This window comes from Parasteatoda tepidariorum, chromosome 3 (genome assembly GCF_982258835.1).
Source record: "Parasteatoda tepidariorum strain Cologne lab strain chromosome 3, Ptep-v5.0, whole genome shotgun sequence".
Classification (NCBI taxonomy): Eukaryota; Metazoa; Arthropoda; class Arachnida; order Araneae; family Theridiidae; genus Parasteatoda; species Parasteatoda tepidariorum.
The window spans coordinates 10,922,190-10,940,729 of NC_141757.1; the positions used below are offsets into that span (position 1 = coordinate 10,922,190).

Below are 18,540 nucleotides of genomic sequence, written 5' to 3' on the forward strand. Positions count from 1 at the left end.
TCAAACTTATTTATAGTTGTAACTATGATTGAAAGAAAATAGAAATATTTTATTTTTTATTTAAAAAAACTTTAGGATATTTTTAATTCATATAAAGCATTTCTAATTATTGATATATTACAGATTGTCTAGTTTTTACTAAAATTCTAATAATGAAACACATGTATGCCTTACTACTTATTTTATTTTTTGAAAAAAAAAAAAAACTGATTTTTCTTTCAAAAAGGCACAAATAGGTTATTAAAAGTAAGAATAGCAAATAAAGTACCTGGATTTTTTCTGTGATTCAAAATAAGGCAGATATTTTCACCTAAACCAAATATGTAATTGGCAAGAAGAGGCAAGAGGTTGCATAATACTACTTTCTGTTTTCTACACCACACAAGGCTTGGGGCCGCAGTAGATGGTGAACCCACATAGTTGCCCCAATGCAAGCCATTCACTGTGTCAACAACCTCCTGAAATACATCCATAAGCATGCAAACTTACAACAGAAATATTTCATACAAATTTTGCTTCAAAAGAAAAAAAAAAAATCTCAACACAGCAAAAGTTTCCTTTTCCCTTAGGTAACTTGCTCTAGGCTTCAAATCTATGCAATTAGAAATATGAACATTTGGTAGCTGCTCAGGGGCTTTTCAATTATTATATAATTTAAATTCTACATGACATATTTTTAAAATTAAATATTACATAATTTACACAAATATTGCATATTTTTTGTGACCAAGGGGTAGAAGTTTTTTTTCTTCTCCCCACTTATTTACTTGTTCTAAGCTTCAAATCTATGCAATTACAAATATGAACGTTTGGTAGCTGCTCAGGGGCTATTCAATTATTACTTAATTTAAATTCAATATTACATATTTTTAAAATTAAATAATATGTAATTAAATATTACATAGTTAAAATTAAATATTACATTATTAAAATTAAATATAACACATAATTTACATAATATTAACATTATATTAATAATTACATAATAAATACATAATTCTGTTTTAAACAAAGTTGCATCGTTTACTTAAACTTAATCCTTAAGTCAGATTATAGTAGAAATACCTTTTTCTACCATAGCCGGTCAATTGACCGGACTTTATGTTTCTTGATTGAATATATGAAATATGGATGTTAGGAAGGAAATAAACAACAAAAACTTAATTATAATTAAACAAAATTGTATATTGCCAATTTTTATGTATTAGAAACAGAAAGAATTTTCAATTAATCGCTCAATGCATTTTTTTACATATACAGGGTGTTTCCGTTGTACATTTTCAGCAAACATATTTCTTCTATAATTAGGTAAGAAGAATAATCAGGCAATAAGTTGTTCTCCCTGTCAAGTGACCAGTTGCGGTAGAAATAGGTATACAAGTATTATTCGAAACAAACAAAATACAAAAAAAAAAAAATAATAACAAAATATTAATTGTACATAATTATTAGAAAAAGTCATAACGATAAGATGATAAGAGCATAAGCGATGTAAAAGTTCTTTAATGGTCATATGGTATGTTTAGTGTTAGTTAACTTAAAACCAACTTATAGCAATAATGCTTATTTTTTTACCAAAATTCACATTCTAGTAACAGAAAAAAAGTAAACAAATATTTGAAATAAGTTCACCATTGGCTCAGCAATTTCATTCGAAACACTGAAAGCTGAAAACGGTATAGAGACCATAGGATGAGGACTGGTGAACAGCTGTTTAGGCATTTGGCCTAATGTTTTTATCATCACTTGAACAGCCTGCTTCGTAATTGGATCCTTCCATTGGTTGATGTCAAGGCCATAATATGTCTGTCAGGAAAAGGAACATTAATATCTGTTACAAAATTGTTAATAAAATAAAATTTCATATGAATACATACCTGCCAACACAGGAGAAATAAAATAACGGAGATTTTACTAGCGACATATTTTAGGCTACGAGTAATGTTTTGATACATCATGTAAGTCAAAAAGAGAAACACAAAATTGGAAATAATATAAACACTTACATTTAGCGAAGCAAAAAATATGTATAGAAATCTTAATCTAAAAAAGATTTTTTTAAACTATTATTTATAATTACTTAAACTATGAACGCTCAACATACTGCAGTATTGGCAGTAGCACCATCGGTTGAGGAATAAGAGAAGTATTTTTGCCATCAACGGATATTTTATCGCCATTTTTCTTTAAAAAAAATTCTTTAACAAATAAGGAGAAATATCATAATATGTAGGTAAACAGGAGATAGTCGTAAAATACAGGAGTCTTCGTTAAAAAACTTGGAGGACTTGGCAGGTATGTAAATATGCAATAACGTGATGAAATTTCAACCAGTTTGTTGTCAACTAAAATTAATCAAAGACACACACAAAAAAAATTGCTTGGATTAGTTTAATTTATTCTATCGGGTTGTTCGGAAAGTAATTTCGTTTTTTCGACAGAGGATTTAAATGCATTTTTTTGAACCCAACTTCACACTTAAGCCGCATTATCATTATATGTTTTGAGAGCTGATTTAGCAAGGTTTGTGTGTGAATAAGTTCAATTAATTCTATGCAGTAGTTTTTGGTTGGTGTCCTTTTAACACATTTGCTGCCACTAAAAATGATACTTCCATCCTCAGAAGCCGGATGACAAAACAGGGTTTTAATGGTTTAAATGTTCCTCATATTTTACTAGGAAAACCAGAAAAACGAAGAAGCATTTTATTTTCCTGTTTAGAGAGCGTTTTTTTTTTTGACGCTCTGGAGTGTCAGTGGCACACAGATTCAACTTGTCTTCGTGAGTGCCACTGACGCTCCAGCGCGTCTGATCAATATTCTCAGAAGTTACTGTCATATTGCATGAAATAGCAGCTTAAAAGGAATAAAACAGAATACCATTCAAGTATATGTAGTACCATTTATGAAACAATACTGAAAATATTTACAAATAATAAGCACAATATACAGATATTGGCAGTCACACACATAAAAACATTCAAACAAAAATTTTGAAAACCAACCACAAAAAATAAAAAAATAATGCTTCACTAATGTGCCGAAACAACCTCTCCGTTCAACTCCCAAAGTAACACTAAACACAGAGCATATAACTTATCATAGTCGATCGACGCACTAGCGCCTCGTCGGCATAACAGGAGGTGCCGCTCTGACACGTTAGTGCGTCGGTAGCAGCGAACGGGTTAAATATGGAAAACAATAAGCAGCATATTTGTCATATTTAACTTTTTTACTATAAAAAAGGTAAAAATGGTGTTCATAACAGAAAGAAATTAACCGACGTGTATGGAGGAGATGTGTTGACAGCACGCCAGTGCCAGAACTGGTTTGCAAAATTTCGATCAGGCAATTTTAATGTTGAAGATGCACCACGCTTTGGAAGGCTGGTTGAAACTGATAAAGGCATTAGTTGATGCAAATCGGCGAATAACAACACGGGAGATTGGTGAGAGGTTAAATATTGATTTCAACTGTTTATGACCACTTGAAAGGCCTGAATTTAATCACGAAGCTCGATATATGGGTTCCCCATGTTCTCACAGAGAGAAATTTGTGTCGTTGAGTTGACGCCTGTGAATCACTTCTCGAAATTTACACGAAGATGATCTATTTTTCAAGCGCATCATTACTGGGATGAAAACTGGGTTGGCTATAACAATGTCAAATGCAAGAGATCATGGAGCAAAAAAGATGAACCGGCTCAAAGCATTTTGAAAGCCTACCATAAAAAAAGGTGATGCTGTCTGTTTGGTGGGATTTTAAAGGAATAGATTTTTTGGGAGCTTTTACCGGGTAACACAACAATTAATTCAGAAGTCTACTGTCGCCAGGTGGACAAACTGAATGATGCACTTCAACAGAAAAGGCCACAATTAATCAACAGAAAAGGTATAATGTTCCAACAAGATAATGTGAGACCTCATACAAGTTTGCTCACTCGCCAAAAGCTTTTACAGATTTAATGGGATACACTGCCACACCCACCCTATTCTCCAGATCTGGCGCTTTTAGATTATTATTTGTTCCGGTCACTGCAAAAGTTTTCGGACTGCAAAATCTTTACTTCAAATGAAGAGGTCAAAAATCACCTGGATCAGTTTCTTGCCAGCGAAAATCAAAAATTTTATGAGCGTGGAATCACGCTACTTCACCAGAAAAATGGCAAAAGGTGTTGGAATAGAATGGCCAATATATAATTTAATAAAATATTTATTCATTATACGAAAATTGTCTTTCATCCCCCCCCACCCCAAAAAAAACGAGATTTCTTTCCAAACAACCCAATACTTTAATCATGCAAAAAACATGTAAATCTGAGAAGAAGATAAGCTCCCATAGGACTGAGTACCACTAACAAGAAGAATTGTCGGAAAAACAGCCTCAGGTATCACTATTAAATTTGTTATATTTTTGTCACTGGTGATCTCAGGAAATTGTAAGGGATTTGAAGATTAATTATAGAAAATTATTTAGAAAAATCCAAGAATTTGTGACTTAAAGCAAATAAAGAAAGTAGAAAAAATTAGGATATTGGGTAAAGGACACATACATAAGTAGTTTATTTTTCGAATTTTACGTTTAAAACACAAAACGTTTAATGATTTTTAAAGAAAATTGTAGGAAATTGCACTTAAAATTATTTAATCATTTTTAAAAAAATCTCAAAAATCAATTTTATTTTCATTAACTTCAGACATACCTAAAGAATATAGGCACCTGAGCCTTAGTAGCCCCTCCTTTTACAACAAAATTAGAAAGTTCAAGAGAAAAATCGAGTAATGTTAAATTGCATTAACACAAATTTTGCTATTAATTGTGCAACAGTATTTCAATTCGCTAAAAATTTTTCGAGATTAAGCAAAATTAGCAAGTAGTCAAATTAATATTAAGGGATCAAAACTTTGAACCACTCTCCTGACCAAACTATTGAAATTATATTTCCCAGATTGCTGCTACCCTGTTTTTTGAGGGTAGAAAATCCAAATCCATCGAGAAAAAAAAGGTATGTTTATTCTGATTTCTATAGCAGTCATTTTGATCGTAAATGTTCGTTCCAGGTAAATTGTCAGTTTATGTGCTCTTTATATATTGAAATAATCATTGGTATATTATATTAAAATATTTAATGCTTTTAAAGATCACAAAAAGTTACGAAAGTCAAGTAAGCTGGAAAGTCAAGTAAGTTTAAGCTTCCTTAAGGATTTAGCACAGCTTGAAGTTGGTTTGCAGTTCAAATGATCAATTTAATTGTCCTAGTGTTAAATATCATCTGCACTAATGAATTAATTAGCATATTTGAGGTCACCCCCTTGAACCATTAAGAGAGTTTCAGTACGTGAAAATCTAATCATTAAAACAAAACCTATTCAGGGTGTCCCATTATTTTTTTTTTATGCACGGTACATTGTATGATATTAAAATTTCCTTACAAAAAATCTATCACATAAAATAATAATCTTTCTTTTTACATATTTTTTCATATAGTGGCTATTCGCTTATTCAATTCACTTAAAATGTGAATTCTGGCAGTTAGTTCTACAGGGTGCACAGCCAAATCTTCAAACAAAAAGTAAGCACATTTTAAGCACTCAAAAATATTTTTAAGCACTATATACATTAACAAAATACAAAATAATTTTCAAAGACTTAACATGATAAAATTACTAGTTTCTGAGAAAGAATTCTTTTATTGATTACATTAGTCATTAAAAAATGATCAAGAGATTTTTTGGTTCAATATCAGAGGGTGGAAAATGAAGCTTGAAATTGAGAATATTTAGCAAAATGCAGCAGAGTTGCACATGAGAGTGCAAGAATCTCACCGAACCCAGCTCAATAGAAGCACAAGCGGACTGGCAAGTATTTCATCAAACATGTAAAATGATTGGCACTTTCATATGCTACGGAATGCTGAAATGCATTGTGTTTGAATGACTTGTGAAAAAGTTGAATAGAACAATGCGAAAACCACGTTTTCGTGTAATACATGGCGAAAATCAACATGATAAAAGAAAACAAAAATCTTATTTTCGAAAAGGGAAAATAAAGCAGCTTTTAAAAACACCCAATAAAAAAGCACCTTCTAGGACTTTTAAAAAACGAAAATAAGCACTTTTTAAAAAAGCTACAAAATAAATAAGGTCACTTATGAGAGAGAAATAGCAATAATTAAAACACTACTTACAGCTGGATGAAATACATTAATAGCACTGAATGCAGCTTCACCGGTCTGTTTACAGCCAAATACCAGATCAATCCAGTTGTGAATGCTCCTCGTTACATTTTCAGATTCCAAAACCTGTCTGTGTATAAGGACAAAAAGACGTGGATTCTGTTTGCACCACGGAGGAAGGAGCACATCATTTACACGAATACCAGACTGGCGAACACCAAAGTCAAAATCTACGTAATCAGAAATTATGTTTTACCTTGAAATATGCATAATTGAAAGTATTAAAATAATGCCAGCAAGATATTAAAAAACACACATTAAAATGAAATTGCAAATTATATAAAAATACTGCAATTTATTTCTAAATTATTACCAGTTTTTACCAGTAATTATTTGCAACTTCAGGGTGCGTAGCCAAATTTTTCAACAAAAAATAAGCACCTTTTGAGCACTTAAAAATTACTTTCAATCACTTTCCAAAAAAATAAATTCATAATTAGAATCTGTGCAGTAACAATTTTTTTCTTCTTCTCTATAGTTTAAAGTTCTTAATTTAAAAGCATAAAATCACTAAAATTTAGAAATATTTTCAGAAACTTTACTTAATCGTGATAAAATAACTAGTTTTTGAAAAATATGGTAGAGAAAATTGAGAAAATCATGCATTTTTTGTAATTTAGAAAGACAATGGACACAGCAAAGAAAAAATCTCTTTCTAAAACATAGAAAATTAAGCTCTTTCTACAAATTCCAAATTAAAAAAGTACCTTTATAGGTCTTTAAAAAACGTAAATAAAAAAATAAGCACCTTCAATCACACTCTAAAAATGCTTCACATCCTGTTATTCGCAACTTATAGGTAAAAAAAAAAACAGGCTTTGAAAATTAGAGAATACAGCGTGCATGATGGATTATTTTGATACATAGTGAGAATTATGTAACAATAGTGGTTTGTATGTGACTGTTCCTCAATCACAAAAATGCACTTGTCAGGTATTCAATGTAAATTCAAATATTAGGGAGAGAAAAAATATGTTTTTATGAGCTAATTTCTCTTAGATTGAAAAAATAATAATTGTACAGAAAGTAACAAACAGAATATCTTACCATTTTTATTACATAAGAATTCTGGTAAAAAGAAAAATTCAGGTATGAGTTCTTTAACATCACTGGTAGAATCTTTAGTCACTAACTGCCATGAAGTTTCGATGGAGTGAAAAGTACGATCAGGTATGTCAAAATTATTATCTGAAATAATTCATAGAATATAACTTAAAAGGACAGTTCAAACAACGTTTCTGTTCGTAAACACAATGCTTTTATTACTTTAAATTAATATAATTGTTATAATTAAAAGTATCTTAAAGAGAAATATATTAATGCTAGGGAAGTTTGTTGTAGAAAGCTCGAAAAAATTCTGCCAAAAGGATTAGTGATAAATCTTTCCATTTTTTTCCAAAAATTAGTCAAAATTCTAAAGAACAGTTTGATAAAATTCAACATAAAAATCAACATTTTAATAGTTACCCTGGTACTTGATAAAGCTGTAAGTAAATGGTAATATCCTTATTAGGAAATGAAGCACAGTTCCACTGTTACTGTAGTGGGAGCCATAATGATATGGACCTGATATGGGTAGTTCAAACTCAGTTGAAGATGAACAACTTGCTTGTTCTTTCAGCAGCTGAAATAAAAACATACTTGTAGTTACCACTACACAAATACAATTCCAATTCACTAGTATATAAGACATGTTAACTTGTTTAGATGATGAATCAACTCCATTCATTGAATTATATCACAGATATAATTCTGGTGGGGGGGGGGGGGTACTGTAGTGTGTCTACCTACCACTACAAAAATACAATCCCAATTTGCTAGTATATAAGACATGTTAAATCGATCCTATGTTGAGGTACCTTTTCATAGATGAGGGTTGACATTGTTGATAATTACTCTCTCCACATACTTATTAAAAATAGACACTTTGCACATTTCAAATTAATATTTACCCAGTGTGCGTAGCCAAATCTTTCAACTAAAAATAAGCACTTTTTAAGCACTCAAAAAATATTTATTTGCTTTTCAACACCAAAACTAATTTATGTACATAAAATCAGATGTTTATGAGTCAATTAGACCTTTATCTGGATTCACTTTGCTTAATTGTTGCAACATAATACATGTAATTTTTTAAGGCTAGCTTTTTTCCCACCTACTATATAGCAGGGATGAGAGTAGTTAGAAAGTGAAAAAGAGGAAATCCAAGAATAAATATATGATCCCAATGTCTAATTTATAAAACAAGTATAAATAGAAAAATCGATGTTTGATATTACAACTGCATAAACGAATTATGAGATTGAGTTTTAAACTCTCAAGAATACAAATCGCTACATACGGTTTCAGAAACGCGTAAATATCAATCGCAATATCAGATTTTTAAATCTCAAAAATAAGAATCGCAATGTACAATATTTAAATCGCACGAATAAGAATCGCTATGTTTGACATTAAAATCGCGTGAATAAGAACTGAGATATTAGCAGATTCTGGACTTGGGATTAAAGGCTTGTTTGTATTGTTTTTGTTTAGTCATAATAATTAGAAATTAACAAGATAAATTAAATGACCAAATAAATATTTTCACCCCAAATCCACCACTATTTTTCTTTTTTTAATATTTCTTTTGGTTTTGAAGCAGCAAACAGGAAGCAGTGATGTTTGAATTATGAAAATACGAGCTATCTGGCGGGTGGTAATAAATACGGAAAATCTTATTTTCCGCGTGTAAAGGCGGAGAAAATAGGTAAAATAAGAAAAAATGTGGAAGAATTGGCAGCTACATAGTTTGAATTTTTCTGTTTATCTTTCGAAATCAGAATTAAATATAATCTGATTTCAATGACTGAATTTTCAGAAAAGCTGAATATTTATGAAAAAAATGAAACTTTTAGAGAATCAGAGTTTTTGTTAAAGAGGCTGAAATTTGAGAGATAAAAGCGAAAAAGTCTCATCCCTGATATAGTAATTTATTATGCCCTTCATTTTCTAACAAATATCTGACTTAGATATTTTTAAGCTTAAATACCAATCAGACTATTTTGTCTGATTGGAAGTGGCTACCAATTAAACTATTTTGAGCAATATAAAAGAAACATTAATATTGCCCAAAATATTGAACATGTTTAAACAACAAAATTATAAAACAATCTTAATTATGAAATTGTAAATTAAAATAAAACTATAAAATGATTAAAACATTACTTCGTATGTATCCATGTAAAATTTTTCTCTATACTTATGCTGAACGGCAACAGGCTTCTCTAGATTTCTAAAAATAAAAGATATTTGATCAGGAAATCTAAAAAAGGTAACTGAAAGCGTGCTGTAAAGGTAAATAAACTGAATAATATTAGCAAAATATTTGCACCAACTCACAAACGATGAAATCTGAAAAAAGTTTAGACAATACAAGCATTTATTTTATTAATTGATTTTAGATTATTATTTAATAGAAAGTACAAAGAGGTGTTAATAAGCTTGACTAGAAATCAAAGGTTGACATACTTAAAAACGGAACATACTGATGAGCTAAATGGATATAAAGCCAAATATAACGTTTTTGTTATCAAATCTTTAACATGCAATATATATATTTTTTAAGATTTTGCCATATTCTTGCTCGCAAATTTTTTATATTTTTTATCAATTAATATCTTTTTTTAGACCAAACTACTCCTTAAAAGGGGGTAATATGATGCTGCCCTAAAATGCATGAGTTTTTTTAATATTTTACAGATTTTTTACAGGTAATAGAGGGAGGGAGAAATAAGTTTATTATTATTTTGAACAATCAGAAAAACTCCTGATTTGTTTTCAATTGATTTATACTTTTTAATTCTTGAAATCTGATAAAAAGGGAAAAATAAAAAGAAATTTACACCACTGAAAACACAGATTTTTCTTAATTGTATATTTATTACTTTCAGATATTTAATAAATTTTAAAGGGAAAAAGTGTCTTTTAAATTTAGCAATACAAAAATAAAATACTTCTTCAGGGTGCATAGTCAAATCTATCAACAAAAAATAAGCACCTTTAAAGCACTATGTACATTAACAAAATTCAAAATTATTTTCAGACTTTACATGATCATGATAAAATGACTATTTTTCAACAAAGAACACTTTTCTTGATTATATATGCCACCATAAAAAGATTAAGATATTTTTCAGTTCGATTTCAGAAGATAGAAAAGGAAGCCTGAAATGGAGAATATCTTGCAAAATGCAGAGTTCCACATGAGATCAAGAATCCCACCGAACCTAGCTCAGTAGACACACATGCGGCCTTGCAAGTATTACATCAAACATGTAAAATCATTGGCGCTTTCATACGCTATGGATCGACGGTAAGCCAAAATAGATTGTGGTTGAATTAATTGTGAAAACGTTGAATAGAACAATGCGAAATATATACATTTTGCATAATATGTGACGAGAATCGACATAGTCAATAAAAATCTAAGTTTCAAAAAGGGAAAATTAAGTACTTTTTAAAATCACCCAATGAAAAAAGCATCTTTCAGGGCTTTAAAAAAAAAGAAGAAAAAAAAGAGGCACCGATAAGCATTTTTTAAAAACACTACGCACCATGTTCTTTATCTTTTTAACCCTAACATCTACTACTGGGTTGTAAATAATTTCATAACCTTTTTTAATATTATTATTGAATTAAAACATTAAAGAAGAGATTTATGATTGATTGAAGGATTCATCATAAAATTACCTATACACTGAAGGATTGCACAAGTCCAGATATGAGCTGCCATAGTCAGATAACACAAAAGGAAATACAGGATACTGCATAAGGTCATTAAAAGAACGTCCAGACAGTTTATTTAATTGGGTGAGGTATTCAAAATTGGTGAGAGCCCTCTCTCTCCATAACTGAGTCAGAATGGATACGTCAACATTAGATTTACAAGGCAGGTCATGACTTTCCAATTGTTTCCAAATGTGATGATATTCCTGAAACACAACAATTATAAATCAGAAAAACATATTAATTTCTAATACTTAATACTGATTGTCATTTTTTTATAGAAATTAAATATAGAGATGAGAATTAATAGAACTTAAAAAAAATCGGAAAAGTTTATAACATTAACTCTAGATTTCATACTACAGGGAGCATAGCAAAATCTTTCAACAAAAAATAAGCACCTTTTAAGCACTATATACATTAACGAAATTGGGTCAGCTGTTCAATAACAAATATAAGAGCCGTGTGTAGAGGGTTAAAATTTTTTTATATCATTTATTGACACAGTATAGACCATAGATAATCTCAGGGGTGATTGTGATACAAAGTGAAAAACCCTGAAAATTTTATGTGCAAAAACTCGATAACAAGATATAAATTTATATACTATTCATATTTAATTCTTTTGAACAAAGATTTACATTCTTTGATCAAGATTTAGTTCTTACAAGAATCGCGACATTTGGATTTAAACTCATGTAAACATTAATCATGATATTGGATAGAGGAATGTGAAAATACAAATTGCAATATTGGATTTTTGAATCACGTAAATACAAATAGCGATGCATGAATTTTAGATCCCTTGAATACAAATAGCGACATTGGATTTTTAAATCACGGGAACACGAATCAAGATGCAAAATTTTTAAATTGAGTGAACATGGAGGGCGATATTAAGGGATTCCAGCGTAGTTTTAAATATCAAAAACAACCGAGAAACGATAAATAAAATAAATCACAACAACAGAAGAGCCTCATGTACGAAAACGTCTTAACATGATTTAGCGAAGGTTTCAAAATCTAAATTGTAAGACTTAATTCTTACTTCAAATTTTAGATTGTGCCAAAAGTATCGGCGGATTATAAATTTTGATTTGAGGAATTCTGTGAAAAAATCACATGCTGTGCTCCTAGACCTAGAGGAATGTTACAAAAAACCCGGAATTCCAGGGTACACTAGGAATACAATCAGCACTGTAATCTGTAAAGCACAGCAACTAGGACCAAAAAAATAAATGAACATACATGAATTGAAATGAACATGTGTTTAATAACATACCTTTTCTGATTCAAAAGCTATTAGATAAGTTAGCCCATTAGTCAAAAATATTTCAAATGCATTATTTTGAAGTTCATATCGTCGTGGAACTATTTCTTTGATAGTCTCAAAGGGCCAACTTTCAGATATTTGGCTTATTTTACCCTACAAAGAAGTAAACTTTTGTTACCATATAAAAACAAAAACAGCATTTAAAAATACTATTTTTAATCAAAAAGTGAATTTCACATAAAATAAAGAAAATGGACAAGCAAATGTAATAACAAAATATATAAATGGACTTACATAAGAAGATGTTTCCTCCCCAATAAGATGAATATGATAAGCACCTACATAAGGAAAAAATTGTCAATTAGCTCTTAATAATTCTCAAAATATTCCTTTCATTAAATAATTGACTTTAAATGAAGATTTAGACAGTTAAAAACACTAAAATTCAATAGTTTTTCAATAACAGACAAATCACATGAGTTTTCAAATCCAAAACATGGGTGGTTTCTTTTTGGGTGGAACTTACCTAAGCGAACATACAATATTTAACTTGGTTGGACCTACTTAGGAGATAAATAATTTTTCAACAAAAAATAAGCACCTTTTAAGCATTTTTCAAGCACTCAAAGAATATTTTCAAGCACTCAAAGAATATTTTAAAGCACTTATTCAAGCAAAATATTATAATAAAACAGGGATGGTAAAATTTTTGAAAATTGATGGTTTTAACAATCATGTAAAAAAAAAGCCTCTTGACATACATAGTTTTCGGCAATTGTCAAAAACCCAAAATTTCGGCATAAGGATAATTATTAGCTATTATAAATGTGATGTATTTTTAAATTAACATACACGCAAAATTATAAGTGTTCCATGAATTATGTTCTTGAATTATTTTAACATTAAACTCTTTGTTTCGAAAATAACAGACAAAAACCCAAATTTTGGTGTATAAAATATTAGATAATTATAAATAAAAATCATCGATTGATGCTCAGATGTATAGACTAGAATGTTAACCTATTAAACTATTATAACAAATAAAGTAACACGTAATTAGGAAATTTATTCTAATAACTGTACTAAATATTGATAGCAACTTAATTAAATCCTTGAATTGATTAAGTTACTAACTCACTCAAACAAACATTTATATTTTTTTGTAAATTATAAATACTTGCACATAAGTAATATAATAACAAACATTAAGAATTAAAAAAAAAATATTTTTCTGATAAGTTGAGATCAGACAATTATTGGCAACCACTTTAGTTTTACTTAATGTAAAAAAATCTGTCTAAATTGCAGCATAAAATATTTAAAATCAACATTTAGATTGATAATAATTAAAAACTCATAGTTATTACTTGTAATATATTAAGAGTACCATGTTTTTAGAAAAATCAATTGACAATTGAATTATTTTAGCTATATTTTTTATAAATGATACATAATAATAAATTTTAATTATAGTATATAATGCAAGCATTGTGCATGATTTAATGTCTAATAAATTTTCCCCAACTTTAATAAAGAAACTTCACCAAGGTTTTTGACAGTTTTTGTCTGATTTTTACACTTTTCAACAGGCTTTTGATGTGTCAAGTCAAAAACCAGTTTTGACATCCAAATCACAACCCTGTAATTAGGATATGCGCCAGAAATAAAATTTTTCCAGACTTAACATGATCATGATAAAATAACTAGCTTTTGACAAAGAACTCTTTCTTGATTAGATTAGCCATTATAAAAATAATTAATACATAATTTCAAAGATATTCAATATTGAGTGGCTCATTCCATCTTTCAATTAATAATTACTTTATTTAATTATGCAAAAAAAATTAATTCAAAATATTAATAAATTTAGCTATTATTTAAAAAGTTTACTGAGTGCATCTTTTAGATTTAAATAAAAGTTATTGATAAAAGTATATTCAATAAAACATTAACAAGATTAATATTATTGATCATGCCAAATTTATAAAGATGTGTTGAGAATTAAGTAAACTAAGAAAACTCTAATAAAATACATATTACAAATGTAAATTAGTGAATGGCCTCTAAAAAAGTTAATTATTATTTGTTACTTTGGTTTAGACTTTTTTCAATGAAATGATTAAAAACAATTAAAATGATTTTGAAATTTAAATACAATGAGTATTGAAGCTAAATATTTTGTCAGACGTAAATTATTACATCGTCCCTAAATTCATAATATTTAAAAAATCCGAGATAATTGAATTTTGATTTTAATTGTTTGTAAATAAAATCATCAGGAGATGAATTAAAAGTTTTTTCAGATGACAAATCAGAATTTTTTTACATAACTAAACATAATATTTTTTACTGCATTTAAAATATTAAAATCCCCTTACTTTATGCTTTTTTAAAAATCTTGTCTCTATATATTATTGAGTTATCTCACAAAACAATTTAAAAGTACTGAAATTTTTAAAAGTAGTAAGAAAGAAAATAATGATAATAAAGTATAAAAAAAGTTTACAAAGTGATAAAGTGAATAAATGGTCATAATTTAGATAGTCATAATAATTATTGTCAGAGAGAAGAAAATAAAATAACACACCTACTAGCACTTCTACCTTAGCTTCATCAAAAGCTGTCACTATCTTACATGGGGAGGTATACCTTTAAAAAAAAAGAATAAAGCAATTAATAATTTCCCACAAACACTTAAGATTGAATGCGTTGAGTAACTACCATAACAATTATTAAATATCAATTCACTAGTATATAAGACATGTTAAAGCCCAATGAACTTAATACAGCTCTCACCACCAGCGCTCAAAATCGGATGAACTTACACAGCTCTCTCGGTCTTTCGCAAAAACAGCAATGAATCAACTAGTGGTATTCATTACATTCTATCATAGATAACATTCTACTGGGGATAAAATTGTAGCAATTCACTAATAACTCTATTTTATCTTGGGGTAACTTATGATAGATGAAGATTAACATAGTCCATAATTTCTTTCATAATCAATCCTTAAAGAACTTGAAAGAAAATAATAAAATGCTTTTTATTTCCTATAATAAAATGCTTTAAGGTTTGTCATGAGTACAGACATTTTTCTTGCTCATAAGCTTGTTAAACCATTTCAAGGTATCAATTAAATAAAAAAAGTTGATTTTTTTTTTGTCAAACTACTTAAGTAATTTATCTCTTAAATAAATATATATTACAAATAAATATATAATCCCTTTTATAAATAAATAACTATAAAAAATAAACAAGTAATATAAATTTTTTTAAAAGTTAATTCCTTCTTAGGTCAACAAAGAAAATTTTCATTTTAGTTACTTTTTATTAAATAATAAAAAAAATTTCTCCCATATAAAACTAAAATAATTCAATTTAATGAATGAATTAATATTTGAAAAAATTGCATTAACAATAAGTGTAATCCACTACAAGTTTAAAAAAATATATTTGAACTTGAGTGGATGAAAAAAGAGTATTTTATTAACGATTGAAAATTTGAACAAGATATAGGCAAAATGAGAACTAATAGTAGGAATTGAAGAAAAAAAAAGAACAACTAAAAACTAAAATTAACATAGTTCTACTAACTGTATTTGTTCATGACTGTGTAATCGATGCAAAACAGCAGCAGAATCTGGAAATTCATTTCGATTCACAAGCAAATTCACAAATGGCAAATCTCTATTCAATTTTGCTGAAAATGGTAACACTAATTACATCAAAATATAAGTTACTAACAATTTATTACTCGAAATTGAATAAATATAAATAAAAATAAATACTTTGAGTATCCACCCTCAGGAATCTTGAATCCAGATTCAGGAAGCATCGCTTGAATCTTCTTCTGACACGAGAGGGTCCTTCAGTCGGGTCCAATTCCCATGAATTTGGATAGAGATCATTTTGAAACCATACAGCCCTAAGAGATGAAGCAAAACTTTGTAACTCACAATAGATAATACTTTAAACAAACTTCCTTTAATTTTTGGTTAATTAAAAAAAAAATTCTCGGGTATTAACTCAATTTTAATGAGAGTGACAGAAATTCTCCATGTTTTCTGGAAATACAGTTGAACTTCAGTTGGATTGCAGTTTTTTGAGGAACCAAGAACATTTTGAAAATTTCTTTATACAGTAGGGAACCAATTATCCGGAACGATAGGGACCATCGCTATTCTGGATAACTGATTTTTCCGGTTTTCTGAATCGCTACAAAATGCCGTTTTTTTATTGTTAAATCCAACTAAAAAAAAATATTGTAAATAATCTTAAAAATAAGAAAAAACGATGAAGTAATACACTAATGATTATTTCCAAAATGATGGTAAGGTAAAAATCTTTCAAAAAAGAAAGAAAAATCCTATCCGGATAACGGGTTCTGTACTGTAATATAACCTCCAAATAGCAAAGTAAACTTTCTATTTAACGAGCTTTTCTTTGAGATCCACTTTTCCTATTTCCCAAAATATTTCTGAACATTTCAAACTTGTTAACGTAGTTGATGGGGCAAACGACCTTGAATTGATTTTCAAAGCCACTTTTAGAAAAAGCAGTAAAAATTCGTTTCCCTTTTTGCTTACATTTCAAACTAAAAACTCAGATAAAATTAGCGGATTTTATTAGTAGTAATTAAACTTAAGAACACATGTGGTAATGTATGTTTAAAATTTCCTTTATAATAAATGTAGCAATAATTTAATACATAAATTTAGCTTTTTCAGGTGAAAATGTATGTAGCATGATAGTGTAACACTGGATAATGTTTTGCTCTTTTCTTGTTTTCTATGCAGATTTCTTTTACGGCTAAGATTTATAAAATAAATAGTAGATACTAGTTTACAAGATAAAGGTGTATCAATTTCTATTTTAATTATATATAGTGTTCATGAATTTAAAACCTGTTTTGTGTTGTTTAAGTATTTCAAAAGGTGATTTTCTATTTAACGAATTTTCCACATAACGAACTTATTATCAGGATTTAGCGTCTTCTTTAAATAGAGCTGCGACTATATATTATTCCACTAATTTAATTCTCTGGCCTTAACTTGATTTTCATCAGATTGACATAAACTAGTTCTCTGGAGAAATAATATTCTTCTAACTGAATTTCCTTTCCTTTATTTGATTTTAATAAGATTGACAAAAGATCTTCCTGTTCGCTGGCCATCCTGAAAAACTAATCGTAGAACCACTGATCGAACACTGATACAACTTGAGACATATACAGTGCAGGACATCACAGGCAATGCCCCACTAATTTATAAGTAAATTTTTGAATAGCCATTGTAATAAGATTAAAATAGCTTTACTAATCTTTAATATAAAATGTCCTTAATTTAAAAAACTTAAAACTTCACTTATTTAAAATAATGTAGGTTTTAAGGATTGGTATTTAATTGCGTGTACAAATAAGTTTCCGATGACCGGCCTGTGTAGGGGACAGTGAACTGTCCTTGTACCAGAAAGGTTCTAGGTTTGAATCCCGGGCAAGGCATGGATGTTCTTTCCTTCTCTGTACTATCTGTCCTCACTGTGGGACCAACTTTGGCCCACCTACTATGATGCCCCTGAAAGAGAGGCCAACAAAATCGCAATGTATATGCCTGAATTGGCGGATGTTAACACAGGTGGGCAGTGGGAAAAAAAAAGTTTCCACCGTTTTCTATAAACAATTAGCAGTTTATTGTGAAAAAAAACGATACAATATCTTTTAATCAAAGTATTCTCCATTACTAGACACTACTTTTCCCCATCTTTCTGAGAGCCGGCTACCACGTCGGAAGAACTCTTCTTAATTCGAGGATATCCAGGAATCGACTCATTCCTTGGTTTCTTCAAATTATGTAAATTTCTGCTCAGACTGACCATGTGCCATCAACTGGAATAGCTGATAATCTGAAGAGGCAAGATTTGGCGAATACGGCGGGTGGGGTAGGACTTCCCATTGAAGTGTTTCTAAATAGCAAAATCAATTTTCCTTCAAAAACGACATTCCATGTCTCTTGGCTTCAGTTTGTATGTACCCCAACTTCCTTGTTTTTGGATCATTTCCAACAATTTTAAACGATGTGAAATTGCTTGCTACAATTTCGACCTTCCACTGCGTTCTTTGTCTTCCACGTCAAACTCACCATTTTTAAACTTCTGAAACCCCACTCACTACAAAAACAATTACAGAATGCAAATACGGAATCACCAAATCTTTAAGGCTATGTTGTTACCAGATGACCAAACTCACAATAAGATGTTTAACACCTGT

At 29.4% G+C, this 18,540-nt stretch overlaps 1 protein-coding gene across 4 annotated transcripts in view; it reads right to left on the reverse strand.

Annotated features, from left to right (window-relative positions):
* Positions 1-18,540, reverse strand: part of mv (lysosomal-trafficking regulator mauve) — a 132,028-nt gene that overhangs the window by 11,551 nt on the left and 101,937 nt on the right. For all 4 annotated transcript variants that reach the window (XM_087158776.1, XM_087158775.1, XM_087158773.1 and 1 more), the window contains 12 exons: positions 16,064-16,200; positions 15,870-15,975; positions 14,862-14,923; positions 12,569-12,612; positions 12,284-12,427; positions 10,966-11,207; positions 9,442-9,508; positions 7,702-7,858; positions 7,282-7,422; positions 6,187-6,404; positions 1,633-1,806; positions 269-458 (listed from right to left, as the gene is read on the reverse strand). In XM_087158776.1, coding sequence (XP_087014902.1) covers positions 269-458; positions 1,633-1,806; positions 6,187-6,404; positions 7,282-7,422; positions 7,702-7,858; positions 9,442-9,508; positions 10,966-11,207; positions 12,284-12,427; positions 12,569-12,612; positions 14,862-14,923; positions 15,870-15,975; positions 16,064-16,200 — 1,682 coding nt within the window. The remainder of the gene's footprint in view (positions 1-268; positions 459-1,632; positions 1,807-6,186; positions 6,405-7,281; positions 7,423-7,701; positions 7,859-9,441; positions 9,509-10,965; positions 11,208-12,283; positions 12,428-12,568; positions 12,613-14,861; positions 14,924-15,869; positions 15,976-16,063; positions 16,201-18,540) is intronic.